Raw genomic sequence first — 20,369 nt, forward strand, 5'->3', positions numbered from 1 at the left:
CCATTAAATACAATGACGTAATGACGCATATAAATACAATGACGCAATGAATTGAGTGATAGAAGAGGCAAGTCGAAAACTCAGAATTTTCAATCAAAAGATGTGAGCGCGAGTAGAAAAGAGCGTTATACACCATGGAAGGTACTTAGAGAGCCAGAGCTTTTACAACACGGAGCAAAATTGTTCAAATACAATATTTGTGGCTCTAAGAGATCTTTCTCTCATCCTCACATAACTCAGCATAACTTCCTATATCTATATAGAGCTCTCCGTTTAAACACATATCCTCTGTTTCATTTTGTAGCTCCTCTGCATGCACCCCATATAGAGTAGTAGCATCTTGATGCTGTCTGGCACCACCGCAGCGGCTTTTGATTGAGCATCTTCTCTGATCTCCTCCATTGATGCCGTTGTGATTGGCACATGGTAGCCTTCATACGTCCTTGCACTACGAGGGGCTACCTCTATGACGTACCACCAGTTTGATGTAGACTTTGTAGGATGAAATATTACCTGCCAGAGCCACATAACTTACATGAGAGCTTTCAAGCACATAACTTGTAAAAGGGGGATGTTAACTATTTACATACTTACTTGTTCACAATGCTCGGGTAGTACGAAAGTGTCTCTTAGGTCACTCCATTTCTTAGTAGAATCCACCTCAAGAAAACCAGACTCTCCTCTATGCACAGTAGCGTTGCGACCCTCCATGATTATCTTGAACCATTGCACGTCGAACAAGTCGACAAAAAATCCTCTGTAATCGATCCTCAAAATCTCTTGCAGCGTGCCGAAGTGGAGATGGTAAAAGTGGAGATGCTTTACGGTTGCCTGAGCAAGATGCTCCTAGTCTTGTTGTAGACAAATGTAGAGCAGAACCTGAGGTAATTAATTATGTAGCTTATGGATGTCAGCTATCAGGTATGTTACCGTTGCTAACTGATTACATGCCCTTTTACAGATGGAGTGGTGCAATGCACTTGGAACAGTTGAAGAAATTCAGGCCAAGGAGCAGCAACGACAAATGGCAGCAATTAAGCGGGAGCGAGCTATTGCTTATGCTTTCTGCAATAAAGTAATCTTGCAAATTGATTTTTCTTCATGCAATTAGTATTCATGATAAGCCATGCTCTTTGGCGCTTTATTGCAGTGTGTGCATGCACCCATATCCATGACTGTATGCGCCATGCAGTGCAGATTGTTAGGTTTTTAAACTTTTGTACTAGAGTTTACTTTTTAGGATGGACAATTGTGAGTGTGGGTGGTAGGCTTGATTTTGGCTGATCAGGCCCTACATCTCCAGAACCATAACACAAACTCAGAATGCAGGCTTTGGTATTAGTGCATGCAGGTTTATGTGGTGTGTGTGGGCTGGGGGGGGGAGGCAGGGGAGTTGGGGGCGGGTGTGGTTTACAGAAACCTTGGTACAAACAGTCTTCTCGCCAGGCTTATTTCCTCTTTCAAAAGAGAATCAAAATTGTTAATGATGTGATTAAGATAACAGACCCACTCTTCCATTTTCCGTGGCCTCCAGCAATGGTTTGGGTACGAATTACATACCGGGGACTTGGTCTTTCAGATTTCTTTATGTCTCCGCACTTGTTTTTTGGGTGGTATTTTTCTAAAGCAGTTCTGGTCATTTGGTGAAGTCTCTTCATCTTTTTCAGTGTGCCGTTCTTTATTTGGCTCAGATCCTGGATGTTTTGACAGGGAAGCAAGGGTAGAGACAAGGCAAGCAGCTTGTCCTTGTTTCTCGAAGGAGGGAGAGACCAGCGACCAATAGTGGGGAGCAGCCTTATGATGTGAGTGTTTCATTGTAGTCTTGTGAGACTCCAGCTGCAAGCTCACAAGTTTTGAGACTCTGGATTTGGATACTCCTCAGTGTCACAAGTGTGTGACGTGGCATGCCCAATGGGAAGGACTGGCCGAGAGGACAAATGGGTTAGAGTTAAAAACTCCAACCCAGAAGAATTGGTAAGATATGGCCAAGGGGCCTAGGGGGTTAGTATTTTAAAAGCCTAACCCCTACTGACGTGGAGAGCACTGGCCGAGGGGCCTTAACCCTAAAAATACGAAAGCGAAATATGGCTGCAGATCTTCGTAAATTGCATTGACATGCTGACATGGCAGGTTAAACGGAATTTCGCGTTGTGCGCAAGACTCCTATGACATTTATAGTCACTTTCTCCTTGTTGTCCAAATTTTTAGCATAGTGTCGGACGAGGTGATCTATTGCACCTCTGTCATAGAATCCAAATATTTTCATTCGCTGGCACTTGTTTGGATAGACTTGTGCCCAATGGTCACCTCCATATTCATACCATGGACCTTCCAATAGGGCAGCTAGTGCTGCTCCCATTGGTTGTCCTATCCTAGGAGGATATCCTCTAGGTTTGTAATTCTTATTTGCTAGAACATGTGTATTTTCATTATCGTAGATGAAATGACAAAAGTATGAAGGTCTCATTAAGTCATTTGTATCTATGTTTCATGACCTTTCCTGTGGATACATGTGATGATAAAAGGGTTCTAATCACACTTAATCATATATTGCATGTATATTTGGTATGCAATCGAGGACGTTTGCGATTTCAAGAGGGGGGTATGTCATGAGGCTGTGGCAACCACTATCCTTAGTTGTTGGTTTCTTTCCCTTGATTTTCTTTAATTTTTGGGACCCCTTTTTGAAGTCACAAATGGCCGAACATTGTGTGGCCAGTGTGAAATGGTCGACAGCCGAGAGTTTCACTTGTAGTCGGGAAGGGCAGGTCGCCATGAGATGGTTGGGCCAATCGGCACGGGAATCGAGCAATAAAAGCGCAAAAGAGGCAAACTAGACACATGGCGGCTCTAGAGCAACTTGCCAGGCTCATCCCGAGGGGGCGCCCATTTTGAGAGAGGGGGCTGATTTCTAGCTTAAGTGGACTACAATGTGTGTGAGAGTAGTGGGGTGTAGGTGATCACAGCTTTAATGGAAAGCTTGCCTTCTCCTTTTGCTCTATGTAGCATGATGATTCCACTCTCGTGCATCTCTCCCCCCCTTTGAATACAGAAACGTGATGCCCCGCTCAAGGGCTTGTCATCTGTATGTACAGTTGTGTGGGTTCATGCGTGATTGCCGAAGCAAGAGCCTCTTGCAGAGGTATTGGGTTAGCTAATTGCTAATCCCGTGCAGGTACATGTGAATTCAAAGAGATTTCACGCGAGAAATCTTGTCTGATTCAAAGGGCAAGTAGACCTACAAGTGTGGGAGCTCGAGGGCTTGCTACGGATGCGACCAGCACGTGAAACGAAGCCCAAAACAGTAAAATACGGTCACGTGACACATCCCAACCCTATGTGTCCGTGGACAAGCTGCACCACAGCAGGGTTCAATCAATTCAATCAAGTCTAGATTAGCAGTGATCTGGCACTTTTGTGAGTCTATTCGTAGACCGTGCATGTCCAGTCACTTAGCATAGATGCATATCCTCCGGTTGCACAGAGCATGATCATCGGAATTCCCATCAGAATCCATTAGCATCAGTTAGGGGAATTTTCCAGTGCATTTAGCCTATTTTCCTATTTATTGGGATTTTCACTTAATATTTTTAAGTGACTTTCCAACAAAAGTAGGTAGGGCAATTTTGCTAAGTTAATATATAAACAAACCAAGTTAGCACTAAATGGCAGAAGAGGCAGCAGGAGCACCTTGCTCAACAGGCAACTTCTCAACAAGACCGACCCCCGCGACTACTCTGACGTTTTCTCCGCAGAAGACCTAGCGTTTTTGCATCAGATCAGCCTTGGCGATTTGTGCACAGCAGATCAGCCCCGGCGTCATCACGACACAGCAGATCAGCCTAGCGTTCTTGCATTTGCAGAACCCCGGCGACAGAAGGACCAATTTCAGCCCCTGGCGTTTTTGGATTTCAGCAGCAAATTAAGACCGGCATTATTCACCTAAAGTGTAGCAGATTCAGCCCGTAAAGACCATCAGTTTTCAGCCCTAAGAAACCTCATTTTTCAGCCAAGAAAACGCAGCCAAAACAGTCATTTTCAGCCACCGAAACAGTCCCGAAATTCAGCGATTAGAAGAACTCAGATTTCAGCCATCAAGTCGTCGTTGTCATCACCGTCGTCGTCATCGGCATAGTCCAAGTTGCATAGTCCATTGCATACGCATTGTACACCTTTGTGCAATCAAAGTAGACCACTCTCGCCGACGAGAGTGGGCCCTTCGGAGGAGGGTTTTACAACCTCTCGGGTGTCGTATCTCTTCTCTCTCCTTCTCTCAGTCTCATTCACTTGCACGCACAATCCACTCACTTTGTTCGTGACCACAGCACCCTACAAGACGGAAAGCTCTCTCTTTCCCTAAGAACTAAAAGGAACCTTGAGCGATAAAGATCACTAATCTTGAGAAAAAACAACATTCATTCCGCTGCACCCAACATTGGTATCAAAGCTTTGGATGTGTTCTGCATTACTCAAGGAAAGAACCACAAGAACCACAATAAATTTTTTTACTTGTTGTGATCGCACGAACCCAAGTTTACTTGGGCGTGGCGATTCCTAATCGTGTTTTGTTGAAGAGTAACAGGAATCCCAAGAAAGAAGGGCTTGTCCAGCCTCCCCTTGTGTCTCTTTTCACTCATTGAGAGCGGACCGTGCACTTAGCGGCCGGCCAATCGACGTGAGGTGGGAAAAAGCAACCTTGTTGTGAGCGCAAGGCCGCCAAGGGGTGCGCCTGTAGAAAGGAGTAGAACTCGGGTGAAGAGAAGATCCTTCTCCAATGCGATTTGCAAGCGACAGAACACCTCAAGATCCTCAAGAACCCAAGATTCTCACGAATCAAGGACCTCAAGAACCTCAAGACCCTCAAGAACCCAAGTTCCTCGTGAACTTAAGAACCCAAGACCCGCAAGAACCCAAGTTCCTCATGAACTTAAGAACCCACAAGAACCCACGATTGCAGAATGGTCATCACTCGAAGCGGAATGGATACTTCGCTTGGAGGTGATGAGCATGAGAGAGGCGAAGAAGAATTTTCCCCACCAGGTGGTTTTTCCGACCCTTCCTCATCTACGACAAAGATTGCACTAACTAGAAAGAAAAGCCTACGAAGAAGACATGGCAACCATCGAGCGTAAGTACCAAGAAAGAAGGGCAGCCATAGAAGCATAATTTTATCGCGAGAACAAAGCACAAATGCAAGAGTTATTGCGACTCTTTTCTCAAGCTAAGGCACAGATGCAACAGAATCGGAAAAAGGAGATTCTCTCAGTCTCTCTTTCTCCACAGCATGACTCACAGGAATTGCATGATGAGAAGCATGATGAATTGAATGATAATGATTTGCATGATGATTTGAAGCACAATGATAAGCATGATGATTTGGATGCCAATGATTTGTATAATGATTTGGATGACAATGACAAGCATGATGATTTGGATGAAAAAGACAAGCATGATGAATTGCATAAAGATGATGTGATTGTTCACAAGGATGACGTGTTAGTTGATGTTTTCTTTAGCAAAGCTAACCTCGTTGTAGAATCGATCAGTCATCAAGAATCGATCTTGGCTTTTGAGTCGAGGTCCACAGATCCCCCACAAGAAGATTCAATAGACCCCGAAGAACCGATCTTGGCTCTCGAGCCTTGGTCCGAAGAACCCTCACAGGAAGTATTGTGTGTTCGCCTGATTGATACGCACGCATTGTTCGAGTGTTTCATTCGTGACGGTTTCCTGTATTTTAGTCAACATCGTTATGTGATCCCTTTTCCTAGGCATGACATATTGTATGTTGAGCACGTTTCTATCATGGATGAGCATGAATGTATGCGGATTGTTCATGAAAAGCTGAAAAGTTAATATGTAAGGAAGTCACATTCCATGTCTCTTCCTTGGCATGACACAGTACCCGAAAGATCGCATGATAGTATGAGCACCAAGCATGGGCATTTCCATTGTGATTTGCCACAGTTGATTGATTTCGATCAAACAGAAAAGATTCGATCGCATTGGTTGCATGTGTTTGATGAACGGGTTTCACTCTCCGTCTCTATGTTCATCTACATTGCATGCACAGTCTTTAGAGAAGAAAAGATTTTTTCCCTTCACTTTACATGGAATGGGTATGTTCATGGTTTTGTGTTGGAGATGGTTTCAGGAATTTTCAGCCATGGAGATTCTTGAAGACGAAAGAAGCAGTTCTCTAGATGAAGTTGACGCAAGAAAGGAGATTCAGAAGACTTTGTATCGCTTTCGGCGCGGCCCAAAGAAGCAAGCATTGCAGACCTTTATGAAGTTCAAGTACCGCTTGACCCACACAACAGAGTGGGCCGGCGAAGAGTCCCTTCCCGGATTCCAGATGCTATTGGCGATCTCCCTCGACGCCATACAGTTCGGTACCAGTACCTCACTTTGAAAAGGAGGGGATGTCACGTGACACATCCCAACCCTATGTGTCCGTGGACAAGCTACACCACAGCAGGGTTTAGTCAGTTCTGTCAAGTCTAGATTAGCATTGATCTGACACTTTTGTGAGTCTATTCGTAGACCGTGCATGTCCAGTCACTTAGCATAGATGCATATCCTCCGGTTGCACACAGCATGATCATCGGAATTCCCATCAGAATCCATTAGCATCAGTTAGGGGAATTTTCCAGTGCATTTAGCCTATTTTCCTATTTATTGGGATTTTCACTTAATATTTTTAAGTGACTTTCCAACAAAAGTAGGTAGGGCAATTTTGCTAAGTTAATATATAAACAAACCAAGTTAGCACTAAATGGCAGAAGAGGCAGCAGGAGCACCTTGCTCAACAGGCAACTTCTCAACAAGACCGACCCCCGCGACTACTCTGACGTTTTCTCCGCAGAAGACCTAGCGTTTTTGCATCAGATCAGCCTTGGCGATTTGTGCACAGCAGATCAGCCCCGGCGTCATCACGACACAGCAGATCAGCCTAGCGTTCTTGCATTTGCAGAACCCCGGCGACAGAAGGACCAATTTCAGCCCCTGGCGTTCAGCAGCAAATTAAGACCGGCATTATTCACCTAAAGTGTAGCAGATTCAGCCCGTAAAGACCATCATTTTTCAGCCCTAAGAAACCTCTTTTTTCAGCCAAGAAAACGCAGCCAAAACAGTCATTTTCAGCCACCGACACAGTCCCGAAATTCAGCGATTAGAAGAACTCAGATTTCAGCCATCAAGTCGTCGTCGTCATCATTGTTGTCGTCATCGGCATAGTCTAAGTTGCATAGTCCATTGCATACGCATTGTACACCTTTGTGCAATCAAAGTAGACCACTCTCGCCGACGAGAGTGGGGCCTTCGGAGGAGGGTTTTACAACCTCTCGGGTGTCGTATCTCTTCTCTCTCCTTCTCTTAGTCTCATTCACTTGCATGCACAATCCACTCACTTTGTTCGTGACCACAACACTCTACAAGACGGAAATCTCTCTCTTTCCCTAAGAACTAAAAGGAACCTTGAGCGATAAAGATCACTAATCTTGAGAAAAAACAACATTCATTCTGTTGCACCTAACAAATACAGCGTGTTGTGTATTTTTGCAAGTTTAGGGTTTTGACCCTAATTGATCCCTAATACCCCTAGGAGCTTCGGGGAAGCGTTGAGATCATGGTATAGGTGATCGGGTGCATTTTCGGGGCAGAAAACAGAGAATTCAGCGTGCCGCAGATTCTCGCCAAGTTCGGGAAAGTGCCTATGTGCCGGGGAAGTCATCTTTTACATGGGGATTTTGTCTGTGAAGCCTCCTATTGCGGTTATGTTGCCGAAACCGGGCTAGGGTAGGCCATTTTCAGCCCGGTAAAAGCGGGACAGCTTGTAGGAACTTACAAGTTTTGTCCCAAGATTTATAAGATTAAAGAAATACCGAAAGGGGCGCCAGTCTTTGGGGCCTACAGGGTGTCATTGTCTGCTTGGTAGCACTCTAGCTACCAATTCGTGGTTTGATTGAAGTGTTAATTCCAATCACAAGTAAAGAATCGGATGAATGCTAAAGTCTACCGCCCTACGGGCCGGTTTCATGCCCATCTTTCCAGGATTGAGTACTCATCAACGATGTATACTTTGTGTTTTAAACTATGCATGAAAAAACATCCTTGGGAGGCTCCTATGGTTAAGCAGCTCTCTGTTTACCATTGGACTTAGATACATACTGAAGAGCTTATGGGTCTTGAGAGTTTTTGCACTATCACATTGCAGTTTGATGATGCTACAGGGAGATTGGTTTTGTCAAATTCGTTGCGTATGTGGCTGTTTTGTAAGGTGTTTGCTATGGATAATGATTAAGTTCTTCCTTACACATTTTCTTTGTAGATTTTCTGGAGAGCTGCATCCTTTTTTAGGCATTGAGCAGGTACCAAAACTATTTGTGGGTTTTCAACCTTACAGGGTCTCATCAGATACAAGAGGCAGAAAATTTTCCTCGAAGTGTGTCGTCAGCATAGCTAGAGGAATTAGTTAATATATCATGCTTTTGGACATGTTTCTACTAATTAAAGGGTCTCTTTGTGTGTGTGTAAGTAAGAGAAAAAATGAAATGAAATGATATATTAACGTCTTCAAAAGGCCAAAATGACCTATGAGACCAAGCCGTTACAACATAGTGAATCTGATACCATGTCCGGAATAAAAAAGAACTGAAACAAAATACAATGTGTAGTACAATGAAAGAAGGGGGGGGGGGGGGGGGGGGGGGGGGGGGGGGGGGGGGGGGGGAGATATGGTGGAGATCCATCCTCATCTGCACTTTGGACGTCGAGAGAGTATGGTTCGAATCCTCTGCTGTAGTCTCCGTCGATGTCACAGAGAGAGAGAGAGAGAGAGAGAGAGAGAGAGAGAGAGAGAGAGAGAGAGAGAGAGAGAGAGAGAGAGAGAGAGAGAGAGAGAGAGAGAGAGAGAGAGAGAGAGAGAGAGAGAGAAATGAAATGAAATGATATATTAACGTCTTCAAAAGGCCAAAATGACCTATGAGACCATCAGATACAAAGTGGTGAATCTAATACAATGTCTGAATTACAAGTACAAAAAGTACTGAAAGTAAAAATGAAAACTGAAATGAAGTGTGAAATGTGAAATGTGAAAATGTAGAATAGGCCCTCAATGACAATCTGGGTGTCGTGCTAGAATGCCTCTGATCCTCTGCTGGACTCTCCGTCGATGTAGTGTGCTCCTGTGTCTCGGTCGTGGTCGTCTTGATCTCCCGAGCTCAATCGCCCTATCAATGAGGGTGCCTCTGGTATGAATGCGGGTACAACCCTGTGCTGGTGGTTGGTCTCTTGGCTCCCTCGATCCAAAGAAATCTGTGATCTGTCTCTGCGACTGTCGTACTCCATGTCTCCCCAACAGACTGTCTCTATGTCGGTGTAGCTCAAGTAGATATAAGCCAAGGCATCTCTGGTCCTGATACCTCATGACTCTATCAAGGGGTCCAAAACCCTCCCTGAATAAGCAATGGAAGCGCCCTCGTATCTCATAATACACAGTGCAGTGGCATATGTAGTGTAGCTCTGTCTCTGGCTCTCTACCGCACAGTTGACATATCCTAGACTCTAGTGGTATCCCTCTGAATCTACCCGTCTCAATCTCCAGCTGGTGTGAGGATGTGCGAATTTGACCAATAGCACATCGCAGACCATGAGATAAATGAGTGTCCATGTAGTTCGGACGAGTCACAAACCCATCCCCTGAAAGTTGGAGAAGGTGCTCTTTGTAGAAAGCCATCTTCGTGCCCAACTCCTGTATCGGCTCTACCCATGTCCTCCTGGTGTCCAACTGTATAAGATCCTGACGAATGAGTCTAGTGATCTCCGTCCGTGTGACTGGCAGGGAGGGTGCATCCAGGGAATACTGAAAGGGAAGCAATCTATCCATGCTGAAACCATGCCTCTGAAACCATGAGGTCATCTGTGCATACCAACATGATGCATCTCCCTGCATCGCTAACTGTCTAGAGGACTCAAGAGCCAGTCTAGTATATCTGCCTCTATGTGTATCATCCGGGATATCATAAATACCAAGGGTCTCTCCATGTTCCTCCAACTGTCATGATTCACAAATGGTCCCCAAACTTGGACCCCATAAAGCATAGCTGAAGCAACCAAAGTATCAAAGAGCCATAGTTTTGTTCGTGGTTCTTGAAACTGAACCTGCGAACACATCCTCTCTAGCCCTCCTAATGCCGCATAGGCTCTGGATAGTCTAGTCTCTGCTGCTCTCCTCAGGGTAAACCTCGGTCCCATGAATACCACCCCCAGATATGTATATTCATCTGTGTACTCCACAGTGTCCTGGCCATATACGAGTGTAGGTGCCGATCTCTTGACCCACTGTGGTGTGGTGTTAAACACCATAACCTTGGTTTTACCAAGGTTCACAGACAGTCCACTATCCTCTGCAAAGTTGTGCAATGCATCCAAATGTCTTTGCATGCCCTCTGGCGACTCTGACATTAACACAATATCATCAGCATATAATAATAAAGGGATCCATGTCCCTGCCAGCTGAGCGCCTCTGTCACCCTCTCTGTCAATGTAGTCAGAGACCTCATCTACATACATACCAAAAAGTGTAGGGGACAAAGGACACCCTTGTTTCACTCCAATAGTGGAATGAACAATGTCAGAAATCCCCTTAGGAGTGCGTACTTGGCCAGTCACTGAGCCGTATAAAGCCATGACCCCCCATATGAACTCTGTGGGTACTCCCAACTTCAGTAGCCTGTGCATCAATCTGGCCCTCGGCACTGTGTCAAATGCCTTGCGGAAGTCCACAAAGCAACAATACATCCGTCTCCCATGTGCCCGACCCTCCTCGATAATGGCTCTGAGTGTAAGAATATGGTCCAAAGTGGAGAAACCCCTCCTGAATCCAGCCTATCCTGCTGCTCGTATGCCCTCATTTTCTGCCCATTTACTCAATTGCTGTTCAAGAATGGATGCATACAACTGTGCCAATGTGTGCCCTATCATAATAGTACGGTAGTTCCCTGGTACTGTGGGGTCCCCTGCCTTGAAAAGAGGTACAATAGTAGATAATCTCAAGGACTCGGGTAGTCCCTCACACATGACACGGTTAAACAACCGCGCAAGAACCTCTGACAGTAAATCTCTAGCATGTATCAAGTGCTCTGCCACCAAACCATCATGATCATATGCTCTCCTAGTCCTCATCCTGTCAATGGCGTTCTTCACCATCTCAGTGGTAAAGAAGGTACTAGTGGCTGGACATGGCTCTAGAGGGTCTGGTAATGGTGGTTGCCCAGGTACTGTATATAATGATGCTGCATATTGACCCCAAATCTCGGGAGAGGTAATCATTGGAGGAGGTGAGTGCTCATGGAAGAGACGCCAGACCTCACCTGAATCTCGGCTCAAAAAGAGCTGATACAAATCACGTTCCATCTGGGCTAAAAAGGCCCGCTTCTTCCATCGCACTAAACGCCGAAGGGCAATCCGACACTGTCTATATGTAATGACTCCAAGTATAAGCTTGCTCTGAATCTGAACTCTCATCTCTCTGCACTCCTCATCATACCAACTATTCTGAGGCATGTTCCCAGAACGTCTTCTCTGATCTGGTTGAGTGTGTGGGTATGCCTCTGCTGCTGCCCCATGCAAGATCTCCGTCAATAAAGTGGTGATCTCCTCCACTGTATATACAGGCTCGGCTGCTCCCATCCGTCTGTAAATCTCTTCCACATAAACTGAATCCGTCTCTGGTGTAAAAGTATACCGTGTGTGTGCAATCCTCCGTGGTGTCTGAGAGACACTATACTGGAAAGACACTGAAAAAGTCAGGAGAGCATGGTCCACTGCTACTCCAACAGGCCTAGGGCCCACACTGAGATCTTGAATATGAGAGATGAAGCTCGGTGAAGTCATGACATAGTCCACTGTACTGGCCCCATGTCTGTGAGAGAGAGAGAGAGAGAGAGAGAGAGAGAGAGAGAGAGAGAGAGAGAGAGAGAGAGAGAGAGAGAGAGAGAGAGAGAGAGAGAGAGAGAGAGAGAGAGAGTGTTTTATTACAGTGGAAAGCTAATACAAAGATCAACCCTGGATCGTTGTTTGACTATGAGCTGGACAATTCAACCTGGGTTTGGATCTGGTTGGATGAGTGGTTGAATGGACAAACCAAGAAGCCTGCCCTTCGTGGAGACAACAAGCCGCAAAATGATGGTGCAAGAAAGACGACGTCTCTGACAGATCGCACTGCCATAACACACATTCAGAAGTGTAAAAGTTCCAAGGTTAGTGCAGAGAATTTGAATGGCCACAAAGTCGTACATACACGGATAGGATCACCCAGCAGATTCCGCTTGGCGAGATCACTTTCAAGTGGAAAAGGGAGAAAGAGCAAAGCCATGTCTCCGAAGCGAAATCATGGTGTACAGCCTAAGAAGTCTTCTGTCAAATCAAAGCAACACCATAGCAAGGATGCAAAGCCAAGAGTCTTATGATTGACTTGTTGGGTGTTTTGGATTGTATGAAGTTGCTGTCATAAGTTGCCGTTTGTATGACAAGAAGCTTCTTGTCTGTATGATGCTTAGCAGCTCTTTTTGGCTTTAAAGAAGAACTTAATTCTGTGTTTTGGCACTTTCTGCTCTTTTGTATTGGTGGGGAGAACACCTCGAGCATCACTAGGAATTGAGGCCGGGCCTCTACGTAGCCAGCGCCCACACAAACACTTTCCCAATCAGCTAACATATTCCCAATAACCTACAACCTCATTGGATTATTGCTCCGAAACACTTTTTCAATAAGCTGCAACCTCGATGGCTTCCTGCTTTGTTTAGTTGATTTCTTGTGACCAGCTAGTTTGCTCTTGTAAATGATCTTTGATTTTCATCAATTCTGCTGCAAGTTTTTGCAAGGCTACCCTTCCTACAACTAAACAATGGTTTTTACATTGGAATGAGCCTGTTTTGTAGTAATTTAATGCTGTTAAAAATTTTAAAAAAAAGCAATCTAATGCTTTGCATCAACTAGTTTTACGGGATTGCGCTGACACACCCACACCTGCATGTCGCAGGGGGAGTTGAACCATAGTGGGCGTGCTTGAAGCCCTTGGCTTTCACCGCTAGGCCAACTTCCCTTGAGAATGCTGTTCTTATTAGCCATGACTATTGCCAATTGATTTTTAATCTTACTAGTCAAGACAAGGTATTGTTGTAATGCAATTTTTTGAGGAGGCGCTCAACTTTCATATCTGGTCCATTCCTGCAGTTTACCCCCACCACCACCAAAACAATGTATGCATGTGTATGAACTGATTTATGAGTACCACCAATCATGCACATGAATGGCGGATGCAACCTTGACATAAAAATTAATTTAAAATCACAGCACCTTACCATGCCCAGCTTAGTTCTTAGTTCATAGTGAATATATTCATACGTTCCGATTAAGGTGACATGTTTTCCAATCATCATGGTTTTTGCATTCATAACATTCTGAGGATGAATATGCTCAAGAATTTCTTCGTAATTCTAAGTGTTCTCAATGGAAATTCACTAAGCTTTTATGTATGTAAAGAAACATTTCAATGGAAGTTCACAAAGCTTTCACCTCCACTCAAGCAAATGATGTCTTATGACCATAGGACCCTCTTGAGTAGGATAACGATAAAATTCTGTGTGCTACTACAAATCGATGAGATTTATAAGCTTAAGAACCATTTGGTTTTGTGTGCAAAGCAAGTAGAGCGTACGAAAGTTTGAGAGAGTACCTTTTATCCTTGTACTAGAGCCACTGATTTATCCCCATGGTTAGTTTGTCATAAACATTCTAAATACTACTTTATCCCTTTGGTTAGTTTGGCCATCAATATTCTCTAAGCAGAAGTTTCACCACTTTGATTGGGTTAGGAAAAAAGGGAAGATTACCAAAATACCCTTGATATTTGTGGAAAGTCCCCAAAGTACCCTTCATATCTAGCAAATTCTGTTGAAGATTCCCAAATTGCCCTCAAGCTTCACAAAAATTCCCAAAATATGCCTTGTCAATCTCGTAGACATCACTAAGAGGATTTTTAAAACAAATTTTCACTGGAAGATTGGTTCTCTCCTTTTTGTAGATGATAGAGCTAGGATTCTACATTAGTGTGGGCTCTCGAGATGAAAGAGCTCATTTGCAAAATTCTTTGTTTTAAAAAGTTTAAGATAGGTCTCTATTATTAGAAAGATAGAACTTTGTGAACATTAGAGCATTCCTTCGAACATTTTGTGTTGTGAAATTTTTTTTGGAATTTTAAGGAATATTTTGAAAATTCCCACAAACTTTAGGGTAACTTCTGTAATCTTCCCACGATGAAAAGTGGGCCATCCTTAGATCCTTAGCACCAATAATGATTCCCTTTGGGGGGGGGGGGGGATCACCACAGCATTTAACAATTTTAACCATCTCCTTTTGAGATGGTTAACCCTTTTAAACCTGAAGGTAGATAACTTACACTCAATATTCCATTCTTGGCCTTTGAAGAGACAATATGTTGAATACTTTTGGTTGTGTCTCATGTAAATTGGAAGAGAGAGAGAGAGAGAGAGAGAGAGAGAGAGAGAGAGAGAGAGAGAGAGAGAGAGGAAAAAGTAGCGATTTTTTTCGAAGTCGTAGAAACAATCCAAAAAGATCTCAAAGATCTATTAAGCGTTTTTTGAGACCAATCCATCAAACTTGGGTGATGCTAGAAGAGTTAGTTCATGGTTCTCCCCTCTCCCTCCTAGACACACATATACACACATGAGGAGGTTCTCCTCTTACACACATGCACACATACAATTTGACAACTCTTGATCTCTAGATCGGGTGAACGGGATAAAACCAATCTAGAGCCATATTAGAGACACTAAGATGAAAAATAATTAGTAGGGGAAGATTTTGCAAGTTTGGTCATTTTCATCATGTAAAAATTGCATCAGCAAGATTGATATTTTTAAAAAGTTGTCTCTCTCTTAGAGAAAATTCATTTTTTGAGACACATTAAGGCATCTGAGACAGTAAGGCCCAAATATTATTACACCTTTTTGCAAATTACTAAAGTCCACATAAAGTATCTATGCAAGAAAACACACACAATGGTTCGATGAGGGACGTTTTGTGGTGACACTCGAGCACAAGACATTTTTTTTTTCAGTGAAGAAATTATGGAGAAGGCAAAAGAATTGGTGAATGAAGAGTATTTTAATTTGTACATTGAGAAGAACAACTCCGAAGCTACCAAGAAGACTCTAGTGGAGGTGCCTAATTTAATGAGGGCTCCAAAACGAAGATGAAAATAGGTGATGGACAAGATTGGGATCGATAGTCCCCGAAGAGTTGGTCTAACGGTAAGGCTTTGGCTTCTCAACCTGTTAGTTGTGGGTTCAAATCCCTCCCCGGATCCCCTCTAGATGGACACCTTGTGCTCACCTGGTGTTCACCTTGCTAGGGATCTTGCTCGAGTGCATCCTCTAACTGGGGTGGGTCATCCGAGGAGGAGGTTCCTAGCTTGTTGCTACAAGTTCTCTTCGCTGTCCCAGTCAGTACATGTGGTGCAGCAATAAGGTGGCCATGGTGATGCCTACGCGTGGCCTTTGCCCGATGGTATGGAGCCCTTGCCTGACCATGTTTCATGGCTAGTATTTGGAAAGGATAAGCACCTCCCTCTGTGGGCCCTGTTACAGTGTGTTGTGAAAAAAAAGGGATCGATAAGCTTTGTTTTTGCCCATTGGTTTAATGTATGAAGTTGATTAATTTAATTAATTAGGCATATAACTTAGACTGATTGAGCGGATCCTGACCTACCAATCATTCTTTATACCCAGATTTTCTCTTTCCAAACAGATTAGGGCTATACGGATTTGGTCTTAGTATCATGCTGAAACCTTTGAGAACAATTGTCAAGCGTTGGATTGGATTTGTAGATGTATGCCATGAATCTTCTTTAGTTAAACTATTTATTTTTGGTGGCTTTAGTATTAATGTAGTCCAACATTATTGTATCATTAGTTCCACTCTTTTTCACAAGAAGAGAGAGAGAGAGAGAGAGAGAGAGAGAGAGAGAGAGAGAGAGAGAGAGAGAGAGCAATACCAATCAAAGCATTTATATTTTTTTCTCTTCTTGACATTTTTCAAAAGGAAAACGATGCTGCCTCCTAGTTGCATCAATAGAAGCTGCAATCTACTTACCTTCATCTACACAAAACATAGGGTTATAAAGCTTTGATAGCAATGATCATCAATCTTGCTTTGCATTTGAATGGTTGAGATGCTTGAAGAGGATTGAAGGTAAACTCTTGAAAGTTTTTTAATGATCAAGGTACTTCTTGTTTTTTAACCATCAGCGTGGGGGAAGGAAGTAGTGAGAACTCTACATATATCCATGTGTTCCCAACTTTATATTGCTGTGCATTTTACACTCACAAGGGGCCATACCATGGGAACAACTTCCCCAATGGGGAAATGAGAAGGACACATTGAATGCGGCTCGTGAGCCTCGAACTCTCTACCCCGGGGGTACCTCACGAAGGCTTCAAGGCTCAACCAACTGAGCCATGCTCTTTGGATGTGTTGTTTTGGGCATGTAAATTCTTGAGTTTGAATGGCATTAATATATCATGGTTCTTCAAAAAAGACCCTTCAAACTGATCAATCATCAGTTGATTTCTAAGCCTCTAAAGAATTTAGTTTCTCAAGTTTTCAAGCTGTGTACTAGAGCCATACTTGTAAAGCTTCCCTCTTTTCTCATTGCTATAGGATGAAAACAAATCTAGTCAGTAATGATGGTCAAAAATAGGTCTGTTAAAGTTTTCAATCAGAAGGCTTTTAAGTCCTGAGGATCTGTTTTCACGTTTGAAGGGTGGCCGGATCCAAGTAGCTATGGGCCTATGGCTGATAAAAAACTCTTCATAGAGCTATGGCATGACCTTGGGGTGTTGTTTTCTCCTTTAGAAATGATTGTCCCGCCCCCTTTGCATTAGAAACAAAATTCTGAGGATTTCTTTTCCTTGCAATTATTAAAAATTAGCTAGCTAGGGTTGTCATCAAAATGGGGAGCTTTGTTCGAGCTGCTCGATTTCATCCATCGTCCGGAAACAAGGGAGGAACCAACATCAAGGAAGAGACTTTTGAGAGGGGGCCCAATACTACCACTACTGCTTCTTCTTCTACCACCACCCTTCTCTTCCTTGCTGCTTGTATTTCTCATGTTTGCACTCTGCATAATGTTGCTTACATTCCCATACCCTTGTATTCTCTTGGACACTTCATCTGGCCTTAATGGGGGGCTTATGTGGGTAGATGATGCTGGTGATGCAGAATATGGCTGTTTCTTCTTTCCCTCACTGTTATTTGATGCCTTTCCTAACATACTATGGTTAGGCAGTATGCCTGCATTAAATGCATTCGCTGACATATCATCATTAGAGAATGAACCCACATTGAATTCTCTAACTGACATACTATTACTAGGGATTGCACCCACATTTAGTATCCCTTCTGGCAGACTTTCATTAGGGATTGCACCCATATTCATTGCACTATTGCATCCAAGGTAAGCATCACTCTGCTCGGTAACGATGATTAATCCACCTTTGACATTTTCGATAGGAACATCTTGTTGTTTTGCATTCACCACATTCAAGACATTACCAACTTTACTACCCTTAGTATCCATTTCCTCATGCCCTTTAATTAAGGGCTCCATATTATGATCCCATTTTCCCCTCTTAATTATTCTCCTTCAATGTTGTTCTTGGCTTGCTCATCTACATGAGCATAATGCTTGCCTTGCTTATCCTCCCCACTACCTATCTCTATGAGCACATGGCTTGCCTCTTCTGTGATCAGGCTCTACATAGCTTTGTGCTGCCTTCTCCCTTTCCTACCTCTCTTTCCTTGAACTGACATCATTAGCCTCTTTAATTCGAAAATCATCAGATGAAGATGTAGGTGCAATGGCATTAAGTTGCTTTGTTTCATCGACATCAGTAGTGAACTCAACAACCATCATTGATTTCGGTGTTTCCAGAGTAATTTCCTCATAGATTTGTTCATCAACATCGACGCCAGTCAATGTGGTCTGGCTATCGTCATGATTACTCTCCTGTCGTACAATTGGTGCGCTACCATGGCCAGAATCTAAGTCAGAGTATTGCTCATGTTGCAATGGTGCATGACTAAGACCGCTTGAACTTAATCTAGCCTGCAGCTCCTCAATGTTGAACTCCTTGTCTTGATTGAGTCCAAACTTTGGAAATGCTAATATGGTCTTCTCATCATTTTGAAACCATTCGTAATCTCTTGCATTATCACAGTTTGTTTTATAAGATGGTGGGAGGCTTGTCCTAGAGTGCCATTTCAATGGCCGAGAGGTTACTGACTCAGAGATAGACCGTTGGAAATCACGTGTTGACCTCGCATTTTGCATGAAAACAGGCTCGCCATTGTTTCCCTCACCAGTACTAGCTCCTATAGGCAGCTCAAAACTCTTTTCCTTAAGAATATGGCTGTGTAAGTCCACTTTGGTAGCACTAATGGTGTGTAATCCTAAACCAGCTGCTGAAGTTATTTGCAAGGGAGTCTCATTTCCCACACAAGTTGGCTCATAAGAGATGAACGACTCTGAGGGACTTGAATTCCTCCTAGGCTGGCTCTCTAACATGAGGCGACTGGCGTTCATCACCACATAATTGATAGAGTTCCTATCACTGAGCGGCAAACTACCATGTGGGATTAATGGGCTCCCATCCATGCTCCTAGAGCCTGTCGTCGGTGTAAAAGCATTTGACGCATTAGTAGATAACTGAATTGGAGGCGGCAAATTGTCCAAATCCCTTATGCCATGCATCAGCATCCAGTCTTGAATAACATAGAGGGGCACTCCATATTGTGCTATGTTGCTAGAGGTAGTATTTTCTAGTGATTTTCTCTTGAAGCTAGGTTCTTGCGCTGTATTTGCATTAGAATTGTTGGATGTAGACGAGAGCTGTGGTCTTGCCACCATGAACGAGAACTCTCCTTGATCATCAAATCCAGCTGATCCAGGCATCCATAGCCCATTCATGCCCTGCTTTGGCTCCCTTGTGATTGTAAAGGCAACCAATGTGTTGCTGCTCGTATCTTTCAACGGAAACACGGTTGTGCATCCAGTTCCGGACGCAAGAATTCCTTTCAGTTCATTGCTCTGTAAGTGCCCTAGCACATAAACTTGGTGGCCCTCCTCCAAGAGATCCATGGATCCCAAGTGCTGGTGAATCGATAAAGGTATTATCTCTGTGATATTCTCCGGCACTGCCTCGCATGCCACGAGCGTCAGGTCAAGAGCTTCGCTCGTCAGAAAGCACCTATTGATTAAAAAAAGAAAGCCACCCATTAATTTTATTGTGACATCTGTCTTTTGGATGATTTGGATGATGTTCTTTTTTACACAAATGTAAGTGTAACTTTTCACAAATAAGCACATCATAAATCTTTATTAGTGTGTGATAAAAGGATTAAACTTTGAGGTTTTGACAGAAGATTGACTAGATCGATCAATGGGAGCCTACATTAACACTTACAGACATTAATGTAAAGAAGATATGCATTTTGAATGTTCCTGTTTAATATTGCTGAATTTTCTCTTATAGCAAGAGATCATGGGCTGTTGATACTTACCTATGGGGCTCTAACTGACGCGTCAGGATGGTTTTGGTACGAATGCTTCGCCTCCGGCGTGAGCTTGGGAGGTAACAAAGGACAAATTCACCATCCACAGCAGCGTCAAAGTTGGGTAGATTTCCATGGCTAGTGAGAATCAAATCCCGATGAATGAGGATTCCCGGCCGGTGCACCATCATCCCAAGAGAGAGAGAGAACCAATACATGGTCTGTGCAGGTAAAGCAAGGCATGCATGCTCCATCTCATTCTCATTAACGACATTAATCCCCTCTGAGGTGCCATCGATGGTTCTGTTCTGATTATTGCTTGTGATCTCTGGAATGTCTTCATCTGCTTTGATTTGATTGCATCTCCCTCCCAAAATGCAGCTGCATCTGAAGAGTGGCATGTCAATTTCCTCGATTTCAGGCCGGTCATCGACAACAGCGACTAATTGGGCGCCAATCGCGTGACTATTATCCTGATTTTCCTGCAGCTGCCCACTAATTGATGACTCCAGCGTTGATTAACGGCTGCATTCTGTTACTGCAACAGATTACTGCAGTATTATGCATGATCTCTCCCTGATGAAGCCGCAATGATGCTGATAATCCCATCGCTATGAATCGTTGGCATACGGTGCTCCTGATATATATCGAAGTTAGTGCGTAATTAGCGCTAATCTTGACAATGGACTGTCTGCAGCGTCGCGAGTCGCGACTGGTCAAGCTTCCTTTGAAAT

The 20,369-nt window shown here is 43.7% G+C and overlaps 3 protein-coding genes across 3 annotated transcripts; 1 reads left to right on the top strand and 2 right to left on the bottom strand.

Moving 5' to 3' along the window:
• The first annotated feature begins 804 nt into the window (after positions 1 to 804).
• Positions 805 to 12,888, top strand: LOC147451931 (protein IQ-DOMAIN 9-like). The gene is made up of 3 exons (XM_086517806.1): positions 805 to 884; positions 962 to 1,075; positions 12,042 to 12,888. Exons 2-3 carry the CDS (start codon positions 962 to 964, stop codon positions 12,468 to 12,470), a joined length of 543 nt encoding a protein of 180 aa, XP_086373932.1. The 5' UTR covers positions 805 to 884; the 3' UTR covers positions 12,471 to 12,888.
• A 3,236-nt stretch (positions 12,889 to 16,124) lies between these two features.
• On the bottom strand, positions 16,125 to 17,692 carry LOC147451932 (uncharacterized). Its single transcript, XM_086518853.1, has one exon. The coding sequence runs from the start codon at positions 17,690 to 17,692 to the stop codon at positions 17,015 to 17,017; it is 678 nt and encodes a 225-aa protein (XP_086374979.1). The 3' UTR covers positions 16,125 to 17,014.
• Positions 17,693 to 17,869: 177 nt separating this feature from the next.
• On the bottom strand, positions 17,870 to 20,036 carry LOC147451933 (uncharacterized). The gene is made up of 2 exons (XM_086518852.1): positions 19,645 to 20,036; positions 17,870 to 19,331 (listed from the first exon to the last, which is right to left on the bottom strand). Exons 1-2 carry the CDS (start codon positions 20,034 to 20,036, stop codon positions 17,870 to 17,872), a joined length of 1,854 nt encoding a protein of 617 aa, XP_086374978.1.
• Between the last annotated feature and the right edge of the window lie 333 nt (positions 20,037 to 20,369).

This window comes from Adiantum capillus-veneris, chromosome 8 (genome assembly GCF_014529385.1).
Source record: "Adiantum capillus-veneris isolate H3 chromosome 8, ASM1452938v2, whole genome shotgun sequence".
Lineage (NCBI taxonomy): Eukaryota > Viridiplantae > Streptophyta > Polypodiopsida > Polypodiales > Pteridaceae > Adiantum > Adiantum capillus-veneris.

What these genes read in the sequence shown, in the direction of transcription:
- LOC147451931 (XM_086517806.1), top strand. Translation starts at nt 962, where the DNA reads ATGGAGTGGTGCAATGCACTTGGAACAGTTGAAGAAATTCAGGCCAAG. An exon ending in CTTATGCTTTCTGCAATAAA is followed by an intron (nt 1,076 to 12,041) that starts GTAATCTTGCAA and finishes GTTTTATTACAG; the next exon opens with TGGAAAGCTAATACAAAGAT.
- LOC147451932 (XM_086518853.1), bottom strand. Translation starts at nt 17,692, where the DNA reads ATGGAGCCCTTAATTAAAGGGCATGAGGAAATGGATACTAAGGGTAGT.
- LOC147451933 (XM_086518852.1), bottom strand. Translation starts at nt 20,036, where the DNA reads ATGCCACTCTTCAGATGCAGCTGCATTTTGGGAGGGAGATGCAATCAA. An exon ending in CGTCAGTTAGAGCCCCATAG is followed by an intron (nt 19,332 to 19,644) that starts GTAAGTATCAAC and finishes TTTAATCAATAG; the next exon opens with GTGCTTTCTGACGAGCGAAG.